The 13,177-nt window shown below is 42.2% G+C and overlaps 1 protein-coding gene across 4 annotated transcripts in view; it reads left to right on the top strand.

Moving 5' to 3' along the window:
• The first annotated feature begins 502 nt into the window (after positions 1 to 502).
• The window catches only part of LMCD1 (LIM and cysteine rich domains 1), a 59,541-nt gene continuing 46,866 nt past the window's right edge, over positions 503 to 13,177 (top strand). For 2 of the 4 annotated variants that reach the window (XM_006024147.3, XM_025204777.1), the window contains exon 1: positions 505 to 775. In XM_006024147.3, the coding sequence (XP_006024209.1) occupies positions 749 to 775 (27 nt within the window). In that variant the 5' untranslated portion in view covers positions 505 to 748. Of the gene's footprint in view, positions 776 to 2,112; positions 2,191 to 10,971; positions 11,038 to 13,177 lie in introns of those variants that run through there. The other 2 variants (XM_025204775.1, XM_025204776.1) reach the window with 2 other exon arrangements.

Here is a 13,177-nt window from a genome sequence, read left to right as displayed (position 1 = left end):
CTCTAGACTCAAATACAATTAAATCTTAGCATGCCTTTGAAAAAATAGTATTCGGTTCCACAACACCTTGGCTTTGTAAAGTTCCCTCCTTCACAAGGAGATGAGTTGAGGGGAGGGGGATTGATTACTGGAAAGACTACATCAACATTTATTTTGGGATATAAGGGACTAAAAATATCTCTGATTCTCCTTTTTAAACATCCACACACTCTCTTTTGCTCTGAATGAGTTGGCTTTCCAAGTACATTGCTTCCTCCTTCTTCCTTTAAAGGAAAAGGCTGAAAGGAGAGATATGATTCAGCACTGGAATTTCAGTTTCTCTGCTTGTGGTGTGTGTGGGACAGATGTGCAGCAAAAACTCCACAGCTGGGACTGGATGCTTCCTCCTCTTCCTTCCTTCTCCCTCCCACTCCCTTTAGGGTTAAAGCAAAAGAAAGAACCTGAGGATACAGTCACACTCCCTCACTGGGTGGAAAAGTTGGAGTCCCACCTCGGATTGGCTGGCAGGATTTTAGAGGGAGTTGTAGACTCCAGTTAAAGGGGCATGGTTCAGGCAGGCTGTGGACAAGCACTCAAGTTGTGAATTGGAGTATTGAGAGCCACCTCCTATGCAATTTGCAAACAAAAGTCATTTAACAGGCTGCTGCCAGGAGTATACACTGTAGCATTCTCCTACAGTCAACTTTCCTGACTAAAAGACCTGACATCTTGAAATACAGAAGGGGAGAAGACCAGGGCAAAGCTTGGAATGGATCTGAGTCCAGGAATTCAAAAGGTGAGCTGTAATTTTATTCACATGTTCTGTTTTCTTTCCCCTCCCTAGCACTTACTCACTTGCTTTCCACCCTCCTCCCTGTTCTGTGCCTGCATCTTGGTAAGTACACTGAATAGGTAACTACAGTAACAATCTGTGTTTAAGAAGAAGGTAGTGTCACCTTGATCATTTATGCTAATGCCAATAGAGGTATTTGTTTACACTCTTGGGTGAAGACATGGAAATTTTCCAGTGTACATAGCCTGACAGCTATCCTGTCCTACAAGATATTTCTTTCATCTACCTTGCAACTAAAATGTGTTGAAACTGGAGTCAGAGAAGCTACCTGCCTTGTTGTCCTGTCTGTTAATTTAATACACTGACCACCTATGTTACTATGTCACTCTTTTAAATCCCATTTCCCTTAATCTTCTGTGGCTTTCCCCCACTCTCTTCTTAACCACTGCCAAAATGCTCATTCAAGAGCTGGCAGCAGCAGAAACACAAGGTAGCTTATTTCTCTCTCCTGGGTCTCACCATTTCTTAACAGTGCTGGCCCGATGCCCTCTCAAGTGTGTGCATAAGTGTATCTAAAATTGTGAGTCACTAAGCAAAACTGAGACTAGATTTAGTTTCTCCTGCAGCTTGACAGCAGATCACTTACCTGTATACAGGATGTGAGTGTAAGTGCCTCTGCTCCACATACAAAGCAATTATTTAATCTCTCAGGGATGAAAAGGAAACAAAGGCATCGTTCCAATGAAAGCAGTTAAGTGACTTATTCCAAATGTGTAGGTGCTCAAATCCTACCACTAAGCCTTGAAAAAGAGTGGTCTCTGTGTCTGTTTAGCTCCAGCAGGGGCTACAGCAGCTCAAATTTACACAAATGAGACTGACCTACCTGATACTTTGTGAATTAAAAAAATCTTTATAAATTAAAAAAAAAAGAAGCTCTCTTCCCCTTCCTTCTCCCAGTGGGATAGCTATCCAGCAATGGAATATTTGCCTGATAAAACGTGTTGCTTATATCCATGGGGGGAAAGCTGGAGGAAAGCTTCATATCTTCTGAAAGTTATTATTTATGAACTATTTCACCTCCAGCTGCATTACTGTAGGGGGAGAGTTCAATTTAGATCCTGCTCCTCAGCAGAGTAATAATCAAGTTAAACATGTTTTGGTTTTTTTCCCCCTGCAAGGCAGAGTTGGCTTATAGGAGGAATATTTCCCTTATTCATTTCATAATTATCTGCATGTTGTGCATGCTTGCAAAGTTCCTTTCATTTTTCTCTGAGGCTCCAGTTACATATTTTGAAAACTGTGATTTTTTTTTTTTTTTTTTTTTGATTTCCCTCTGGAAGTGGGAGGAGGAACATTTCATACACCTGGGAACTGCAGTCATTGGGAGGAGTGCACATTTGGACACAATGACTTCATGTGTATGTGTTGTTCCATTTCTTTGCTTGGTGTCCTGTGCAGAGAAGCCTGTAGCTAAGGGGTCTGTGGTTCAGGGTTGTCTCTCTCCATGACTTATAAAGTGAACTCAGTACACGGTGTGATTAGGCTTGTTCCCTTCCTTTTCTGGCCTTCATAGATATGGGCCTGAGTCAAAACTTCCTGAAATCATGATGGGGGCGAAGGAAACAAAACCAAGAAGCCAGCCAAATAAAATTGACTTATATGGACTTTGGGTCGGGAACATAAATAGCAGACACAAAGGAAGGAAAGCTTATAAAACAAAAGTTTTATATCATATATAATATACTCTGCAGTAAGTGTAGATAGAAAAATCCACAGAAAACTTTAAAAAGAGTTGCGCTATAATGAGCTAAAACAGGAAACTATGTAAATACAAGACCGCTACTCCCATGTCATTTAATTGACAAAGCTAGTTATTAAATCAATAAATGAAACAATTTTTTTATCCAGGAAGGGCCAGTTCTCTTTCACTTTCCCCTTTTGTCAGAAGTGAATCCAAATAGCTGAATATCCTCCTAACATGCCTTCAAATGGACCATTCCTGAATTCAGTCTCCAAAAAAGGGAATATGTTGCCAGGGACAGGTGTTCTTGTGGCCTCAGTTCAATATGCCTTCATGTTACTGGAGGCTGGGAAAGGAAGCCTGCCACTTTGAAGTGAGATGAGATGCATTTTTAGGATTATGAATGATGTTTTGTCTTTCTTTTGAGTCTCTCTCAAGGGCCCTTGGTAGCCTGATGCCCCAGGAGGACAGAAAGGACACCTATATACATACTCCAGGATGTAGGTGGAGGGGAGGTGTTTAACGAGCTTCAGTTAAAGCACCCCTGCTGCCATTTTGAAATGTAGGGGCACTGAATACATGAGACACTGCAGCACGCTGGAGTAGACTCGATTCATCAATTAATTAAGTCTACTCCAATGCGTTCTAATCAGAATGTGTCGGAGCACACGCGAAAGTGCCCAGAGACTCCAAGGGACTCATAGCTTGGCCATCTGTACAGCAGACTGTCAGGCTGCATGCGCTGGTACTAGTATCTAGAAACTGCTCCTACATGGCTTGGAAGCAGATCCTGAAGACTTTTTTCTTAGTGTGTGAGGCAACCCCTGCTACCACAGACCAAAACCTCACCTGCCCCAACCCAAAATCCCTGCTCTCAAAACCTTTCTGCCCCTGTGTCACTGCCATACTGCACCGTCAGACAGAGCGGTGTTGAGCTGCACCACCAGTGAGCCCAAGGGCAAGAGCTGTCACACACAGATATTGTTTCTCTTCAGTTCCTTTTTCTGGAGAGTCCAAACTTAGGGGGTTAGGGAAGAGTTGGCATCATAACCCAGCTTTCCACTCCCCATGTTGCAAGAAGCACTCCTGAGCTCACAACACTGCTGTCTTCCGAATGCAGAGACTGGGACTAGGATAAGCCAGCGGCTAGAGCAGTGCTTCTCAACTGGGGTGCCACATCACCCTGGGGTTTCTTCACATCCTTTCAAGGGTGCTGTGGGATGCCACACAATGTTAGCACTGTTGGGTTTACAAACTAGAATCACAAGATAAAGAGATTTCAAATAGAAATCCATAGTTGTGATTTTTCTGAGCTCTTTGCAGCAGAACAACTGCACCGTTATGTTTCTGTAGTCAAAAAAGAGTGAAAACTAAGAGATGACATTTTCCAAGACGCACCTCAAATCTATCCAGGGGTGCCTCAAGTCTTTCTAGGGGGTGCCTTGAATAGAGCTAATGATAAGGGTAAAGTCTTGACCCTTTAAACCTATGCAAAGGCCATTCTGGGTCTGAGATAACACAAATCAGTTGGGTGTCTCTTCTCCCTCCCTCCAGCTTTGCTGTCCCGCTGGGACAACCATGTCATTAGCACCACTCTCATATTGACATTGGTTCCTCTGACTGAATAGCACACTTCAAAAGGCCTTCATTACTGTGATGTCATTGGGCCATTGCCTAATCACAAATGTTACAATCCCACGGCCTGAAATGATCTCTAGCAGAAACTTCAGAATGACAGCATCACTTGTGACATGGGGGAGGGCGCGTAGTTTCAGAGGTAGCTGGATCGACTAGGATTGGCTTCTCTGCTGGCTGTAAAATTATGACAATATCAGTGAGGTTTTCTTAGGGAAGGTCAGTTAGCAATCACTGTCTTTGACTTGTATTTCCCATGTAAATTAAGACCCAAGCTGTTCTCTAGCTTTTATAATAATGCTGTCCCTGAAGAATAAAATTCAACATAACTTATAACCAAGGCCCTCAAGGAACTGTGTGCAGACGCTCTGAATATAGCCAGTTAGTGGATGATTAAAATTGTATTTTGTTATACACTACACTTGCAAGTTCTGTTCCTGCATTCATTGGTCCAAGTCCAATTCATGCAATTAAGTCCAGCTGATTTCATAAAGACCCATGGAAAGCCAGCAAGATTTGGCCAGCTGAAGTCGATGGGAATTCTTCCATAATCACAAGTGGAAAGAGAATAGGCTCTTGATCTTAAGTAGCAACTAGGTTGTGCTTATGCAACCAAACAGCAAAGATGAAGGACAGGGTCTTCCTGACTTCCTTAAATGGCCCGCTCTAGAGCCACCCATGAAATTTAATCAAAAATGGCTTCTGTGCACAGGGGCTGCTATGGAATTGTTCATTCCAATGACTTTGTGGGAGAGGAGAAAGTCGCTTTCCTTGCCTCCTGCCACCCCTCACATCCCTGTCCAAGGATGTAGCAAAATGAATGGCTTTAAATCCAAAGTGCCCAGGAAACTCCAAGGAAGACCATTTGACTTCAGCATCAGTCCTTCATTGAGGGCTACAACGAGCCTTAATGTTCTGCTGCTGGCTAAGGGCTAGATTGTGACTCTCATGATCCTGAGTAAGAAGCAGCAGGGAGTTGAAAAAGTTAACTATGTCTTCTGATTCCCTGCTAGTGTAAGGTGTGCAAATAGACCTCTTCCCAGCTCATTTTTACTTTCCTGAAACAGTAAAGGCAGCAGCAGAACCCCTCCCATTTCCTACTCTTATGGAAGCTGGAGAAGCTATTCTACCTTGCAGCTCAGCCTGTGGATAATATGCGCAGGAGAATAAGGGGAATGCTTTCACACACACACACACACACACACACACACACACACCATTAGCCTACATGAATTGAGAATGTACCATGGGTGACCAAGGCTCCTGAGAGAGTTGATTCTGCACCAGACCCTTCTCTCCCAGAAGTTTCTCATACATAACTTGTGAATGACTAGGGGCAGTGAACCTGCAACAGAGAGGATATTTAAGGAGGGGACAAAAAATAAAAGCTTGAAAGCACTTGGAATTCAGAAACCTGTCAAAGATCTTTTCCAAAACATTAAGCTTGATATGCACATTCATTGCTGGCAGGACAAGATGTCATCTGTAAATTGGAAACTCCTTTAAATGTGGGAAGAGAACTGCATGACTAGCCCTGCAATGCAGAGAAGATGCACATGCCACAGTGAGATGATATTTTTTTTGATTGTTTGCTCCTGAACGGGCAACACGGTGCTAAATGCCCATGTATGGAAGGAAGGCGAATTTTACTGTATGTCTGCTGTAATGGTGCTGACAAGTTGTCTGCCTTGTATTGCCTGAACTGGAACCAAGAGCAACAGTTTAAAAAAATAAAAGCTAGTTCACACTTAATGGGAAATGCAATTAGATAATAAATATAAGAAAAATAAATATCTTGGATTAGTCTGTCTGAATAACGCACGTCCAAAGACACACAGGCGTCTTTGCAGTAGACGGCTGTTTAATTTCCTGAATCATGAGAAGGGTACTTTTTCTGGGCATAGGGTGAACTACTGTCAATTTTTAATTTGCCTTGGCAGGGTTGCTCAACCAGTTCGAACAAGTCTGTGAACGCGAGTCTGGAATTCATTACAGCTTGTTGCAGGGCCCCGAACATTTGATTTTCAATCACTGTTGGGATTAATTATTGTTGATGACTTTGCCTGGTATATTATGGGATTCTTCTGAGGAAATTAAAACAGTGTGAGGAGGAAGGCATTCTGCTTGGGAATGGGTTGTTTAGATTAAACTTGAAATGGAGAATTTGAACATGAAACAGAAATAAAGCTTGATAGGTTGGCATTTTGCTCTTTATTGGAAACATTTGAACAGAAATATGGAAACAAGGCATAGCATCAAGCTACTTTCTCTTCCTCGTCTCACTGACCTCTCCCCCTTCACTTCCCCCTCCCACTCCCACCAAATTTAATCAATAATTTGCATTTCCAGATCAAAAAACCTTTCAAATCAAAAGATCTATGTTCAAAGCCAAGGCTAAGCATTCTGTTTTGGGTGCTGCAAATGTTGTCCATGGGTTTGTCTTGAATTTTAATATAACAATAACAATTACATTTTTGTATTTACATTTTAGCATGGATTTTATAAGTGAAAGTTGTGCTCTCAATGCCAAAATGGAGCAACAGAGATGTTACCATAGATCAATCCACCAGCCCACTCTGTCTGGCATTTTGGGCAACTAATCTTTCAGAAAGTGGGAAAGGGGAGGAGGGAGAAACCCTCTGCGCTGCAATTATCAGTAATTGCACCCAGGAAGTGGCCTATGATTTGATCATTTACATCTACGCATTAGCATTCAGAAACAAATGGAAGCTGAACTTGATTAGGAACTGTAGAACCTGCTCCACTGTGGTCATAACTCAATTTAGAGAGCCTTCTAAGATTGGGTCTCAGCATTGGACTATCTTACCTTTAAAAGACCTCCAGGAGTTTCAAGTCTAAATCCAAGCCTAAAGGGAAATCTTTCCCTTTGTTTATTCTGATTGATTGTTTTCTAAGACTCAATATAGAGCCATATATACTTGCAGAGGATAGGCCACAGAGCCAGACATTGATAGCTCTAGGAATGATAGAGAGCTTTCACCAGAAATGGATCTTCCACAGACCTGCAATTTATTTAGTATCTACCAAACTGATACACTGGCCAAAAAGCAAGGGATGGGTTTCGCAACAAGTTGAGCATGACATGATAATGCACAGTAAATATGATCTGTAGTAGCTTACATGTGCACACAAAACCATCTGATTAATTCTCAATGTGCACAATTACTGCTAGCAAACATTAAGTTCCATGACAAAAAAAACAAACCCCAGTCTTCTTCATTGGGTAAGTTGAAAAAGTATAACAGGATACTGAGAAGACAAAGGCGTATCTCGTCTGGGTAGCTCCAATGGGTATTGAATAGTTAAGTAACTTATTACTGCAGACTCGAGGCCCACATGTAGTCCTACTTAAACAATGGTCCATAATCTGTATGACTCTAAATATTTAACCAAATATGATCACCATCCCTAGACTGGAGTGCGATAACTAAGGTTTGCTGGCAGCCATTGGCCTGCAAAGGAGAATGGACACCTTGCCATAAACACTTGTCTCTGCTAACATGTGTTTTTAGGTGCTAACTTAAAGTAGTGACTAACATGCATCACTGTGGGCATGTCTACATGTATGTATTTACTGCACAGGAACTACAATTACTGCACAGTACGGGTGTGCACTGTGTACATGTAGGAATGCACCTATACTGTGCAGTAAATATGGTGGCTTATGCCTAGTAAGCATTATGCAGGTATCAAGTTGACGCCTGATTAGTAACTGCACAGGAACACATGTGTAGACACCCTACTGCACAGTAACACGCTGTGTGTGTGTGAAATGACTTAGGACTGTGGAGTAAGCAGGAATAGCCTGGCATCTATACATGTAGACATTAATATTAACACTGTGTGTGGACTGACTTGGGACTAAAGTTACTTCCAAGTCAGTCCACACACAGTGTTAATACGCTTTAACGCCTGCACAAGTAGATGCCGGCCTATTCCCGCTTACTGCACAGTAACTTATTGCACAGTAAATTTAAGCCCGCACAAATGCATGTGTAGACATGCCCTGTGAGTAGCTCACTTGGCAGAGCATGTGAATGAAAGTTCGTGTTTTTAGCTCCATTACTGCTTTGAGTTACACTCAATTGCATTGGTTACAATACTGGCCCTTTAAAATTCTTCCTGTCCTTCAGGGAAGTAGTTTGGGGTGGGAGGGGGTGGTTAATAGGAAATAACTGTTTATTTGAATTCATTCTACAGGACGAGGGATTTTGATGTGCTGAGATTTTAGCTATTGTTTCATTCAAAAAGAGGTGACGAGGGAAGACTTCAGGGGAGCTCCCCTGGAAATATTTAACCCTAGTGCAAAAAGTTAGCTGCTTTCATACTCCCAATACTGATTTCCCTGCATTCCCACCAACCTGCCCTCTGCCAGCTCTTCAGTCCTTTACAGATTGTGGTGATCAGCGTTCTTCATCCTCATTCAAGTTAAGGGCCCTCCCCTCTCCAGCATATATCTTCGCGGTCACCTACTCTTTCCTCACACACACACACACACACACACACACACACACACACACACACACACACACACAATCTCCAAGCCTGGCTACACTTCACAATGTGGGGAGCCTATCAGAGTGAGGAGCAAAGCAAACATCTCTATATACACTTTTTCCAAGCAGGCAACTTGCATTAATACCAGTTTTAAATCCCCAAAATTGCTGGAAGGTGAGTTCTGATAGACTGTGAGTTCTTTGCTCCCTATAAAAAGGGTCTCTGTTAGCTAAAAAAATAATGCTTTGAGTGAGTTGGAGACAAGGAAACGAATAGCCCATTTTTTTTCCATCTCTCTGGATATAAATGATCATATAACACTGCTGTTTATTGACTGTACATAATCTACTTCCTAGAAATACATTTGCCGCCAGTGAACCCTGGGAAAGTGTGTCTAATGGTCACCTTTAGTTAAAGTTATGTAGAAATCAAAATATTGGGACATTATCTTGAGTAAAGAGAGTTGATGAGCTGTTAGCAAGAAAATGAGCTCCTCTGAAAAATGAGACCTACACTAATAGGATCCAGAACTTGACATCAGAAGAAAATCCCCTTGCTCGGTTCTTATTTCAAAGTTTCACTCTGAAATGTGCGTGCCTCTTGCCATGGTTTAGAGAGACAGACATTGTGTGATGCACTCAAATGAAACCACATGGTTTTGATATTGGAAATGCCAAGAGAATGATTGCTGTTAACTGTGAGACATAATTGTGCATGTCTATATTAAAAGATCTCCATACCTGGGTCTGCACCGTGGGATTGAGGTTTGATTGTGGGGAAGGAGGACTGAAGAGGATGCCCTCTCATTCAAAACTGTTGAGACTGGCTTCTGATAAGCTGTGTGAGCCAGGTTCTGCACCTCTATCAAACATGCCTGTAAATGTGATAGTTGAATGGGGCTTGATAACTGTGACTACTTAAACTTGTAATCCTACACACACTTCATGTGAGCAATGTGACTGGCTGCAGTACCTGTTCTGGGTAAAGGGCTTGCAGTATTATGTCTTAAAAGTAAGCCTAGAGGAACCTATAGCCTTGGTAGGGATTCCATTTTAAAAGGTGTAAACTGGTTCTCAGTGACAAGTGGGTATTGGAGTACAGCATTGGACCTCTTCAGCTATGTTGCTTTGGGACCTATTGATCCTCTAGTACACCCCAACTAGTTGAAGGATTTTAATGGGGTCTACAATGATCTGTCAGTTGAAAAGCTTCCTCCCCTGTACTGAGCTGTCCAAAAGTCATGTAATGGCAGTTTTTATTCCCTTTTTTCAGTCTTTTCACAACCTTGCAAGTACCAGCAAGTCTGTCCCTGCTGAAAACCCAAGGGAGAGCGCCAAGGTCATCCTGACCTTCTGAAGGCTTCCCAAAGAAAGGAGAGGAGAAATGAACATAAATAACACATCCATAGAGAGCTGCTTCTCTTAGCACTTGTGACATAACACAAGTGCTCTTACATGCATAGATGCTAGCCAGGACAGAAGCAGAATAACCCAACACAGCAGAAGAATGGTCCAAAAGGGATGTCCATCACTGTGAGGTCTCTGTGGATGCAATCTCACCCTTGCTAAAGCTCATGGCAAAACTTCAATGGAAGTAGTGGCAAGTTCTACATTGCCCTTCCAGACAATGTATTAGTACTGGTACTTGCTACAGCTGTGGGTTAAGGTCTTTCAGGGATTGCCCTGGCATAAGCCCTGATAATGTGCTCCTGACACACAACATCCATTGAGGAGAGAGACTGCAACCTTCTTACCTCAATAAGCGTATAGATGAGTGGGATTAATTTAAACGTTCATGCCACTGGCTCTGTATCATTTCTGCAGCATTTAGCTGATGGGGTAGCTTTAAAATACCATGCATATATTGAAATACAGCTGCCCTCTCCACCTCAGGAGAAACTCTAAAAACATTGGAGGGAATCATAGTTGCCTTGTATCTCTGCGCAACACCAGGGCTGGTTGGTGCAGGGAAGCATATTTTACTTTACCCTGTGCCATCTTCCTTGGATCTGTGTCCCTAAACTGTAAAAAAGCTGTTACTTTAGAGAACAAATGTTCCCCCTTAGGGTTACCCAACTACAACCCAAAATTGCAAACCTGCAGTGGGAATATTTGAGTGTGGCAAAAAAATTATTAATGAACCCAATCCATTGTTTGCAGGTGTATAAGATCATTAGCTTTTCTCTTGTACAGTTCCTTTCACTTAGGTTACATTTATACATGTGCCTGATGTTCACATGCCTTGATCCTTTTTGATCTACATCCAAAGTTGCTATGCAACTTGATACAAGACAGTCCGAGGGTGGTGCAGGTTTGGAATGAGTTATACTCTTATGGATAGGAACAGAAAACAGTGGATATGTTCTTGTGAGGTGAGTAGCCATCTCAGCTTCTCTGGACTATCCTTGACTGAAGGTCTGGGTCTGGTCTGGTCACTTATTTTTTGCCAGGGAGGGGGCTAAGATGATAGACATATGGTAACTTTTACACATGTTGGGTGACAGCTCTTTTCCCAGGAGGGGTTAGGGCCCTCTGGCCCTCACATACTTGGCTCCTCTGGGTCTGGTTATCTAGTAAATAGGGACATTGTGCTTATCTGCATAAAATGCTACAAACTTGGGGGTTTTTGCCCCTACAGGATGGGCTTACCATGTTGTTATCAGTGGTAGAGGCCCTGGCTTTCAGTGATAAAGGTCCCCGGGTCAAACATCTCTAACAAGGGATTCTTATACTATCAACTGCTCGTTCTCAAGTAGTCACCTGCAGAGACAGGCATTTGGGTGATTTAAAGCATCTGCACTTAGCCTATATTTGTAGACTGATGACCTGAGACTGCAGTCCTGTGTCTAACTTCAGAGAGAGTTCAGCAAGAACTGTGCATCTGGACCTGTGATGTTTGTGAATAACTTCATCCTTGGACAGAAGGTGTTGCAGAAGTGCAAAATATTGCTCCATAATGATAATAGCAACAATTCAGGTATTTCTTTTTCCAGCTGGGAGCATACAGGCATCTTTAACAGAAGTGTTAAAAACTAGTAAATGAAACAACCAAACCATTTGCAACTTTCAAAGACGTATGTACTTTGAATTTGGGTGAGTGGGTTTTTCTACTCCAAATAACTCACTCCACACACCTCCTTGTGTTGCAAGTTGGGAGGTGGGGGCTTGTCTGTGTTTAAAATTCAGATAGAGATTTCAAAGCTCGGATTTCAGACTAGTGGAAAAATCTGTTCACTTTACTTTGAAACTCTGTCCTTTTCCTTATCATTAATTCACACATTGTTGCTGGAGAAAGGAATCCTGCCAAGTATTTGCTCTTGGACGAGCAAGATATTTGCAGTCTCTAGTTTTATTATATCTTTGTCATGCTGGAGGTTGAAATTTGGCAGCTCAGCTGAAATAGCTTCCTCAGATATCAGTGCCTTTCCCTGTGCTATTGCCAGAGTAAAAGGAGCTATTTCTATGGTAAACTTCCCACAAATAGAAATACAATTCCAGTGTTCCAGCTGACACCACATTATTCAATGCCTTTGCTTCACGTTCAAATCTCTCCTAGTTTATTGGATTTGTTAATTTAGATTTTTATGAGTGACTTTTCCTATGAGCTTGGTAATTTGATTCTTTGAGCCTGACCATAAATTCCTTTGAGATAATGTTTATAATACAGTGCACTTTGCACCCAAAGAAATATCAATAGTCCTTTGTTCTGAGAGAGCTATCCCGGTAATGTCGTTATTGATAAATCTCACTTCCACTTCAGGAAGGAGCCTGGACTGACAGCCCTGGATGATAAGTACCTGTGTTTATTTGCCAAGATCCTCTGCATTAGTTTGCTACCATATCTAAACACAAGTAGAAGTTATAATCAGTCTCTCGAGACGTGGTGGGGTATATGGGTTGCGCGTGCTTTTTTGTGGGAACAGAACAGTGAATTCCAGGTGGGACATAGATATATAGCTGCAGGCCAGTAAATGTACTTCCCTAATGCACTGGTGAGACTGGTCAGTGAAGCTGCTTTCAAAAGCTAACAAAACTATGATTCAAAACTGTCTCTCTTGTTAACTAATCTGAACTGTCCAGTCAAAGCGGGGTCCAAGTACTGCAGCTACCTTGTGCAACAGCTTACTGGGGTAACTGCCAGTGCATTGTTTCTAGTATGTACCCTGAGTACATTTGCAGGTATTTCTGGAACTTCGGAAAATCAACGCATGCTATATAACGAAGGCAATTATACAAGGTTAATCTGCAAATGCTTCACGTCTATAGGACTACACCATTCCTTCAACACCAGAGAAATATACATTTCCTTGCCTGAACTGATCCCATTTTTTTTTAATTGGTGTCAACTTACGTGCATGTATGGCAGTGGGTTTTGCAGTCCCACCAAGACGCACACAACTAAATGACCAAACCCACTGAAGTCCGGGGGGAGTTTTGTCATAGCTTTCAACACAAAACATAGCCTGCAAGCATACAGTACATGACACATACAGTACAGCTCTGTCTCTGTGT

This window comes from Alligator sinensis, unplaced genomic scaffold, assembly GCF_000455745.1.
Source record: "Alligator sinensis unplaced genomic scaffold, ASM45574v1 scaffold451_1, whole genome shotgun sequence".
NCBI lineage: Eukaryota > Metazoa > Chordata > Crocodylia > Alligatoridae > Alligator > Alligator sinensis.
The sequence above is the reverse complement of the archived record's forward strand: the minus strand, read 5'-3'. Positions and strand labels throughout refer to the sequence as shown.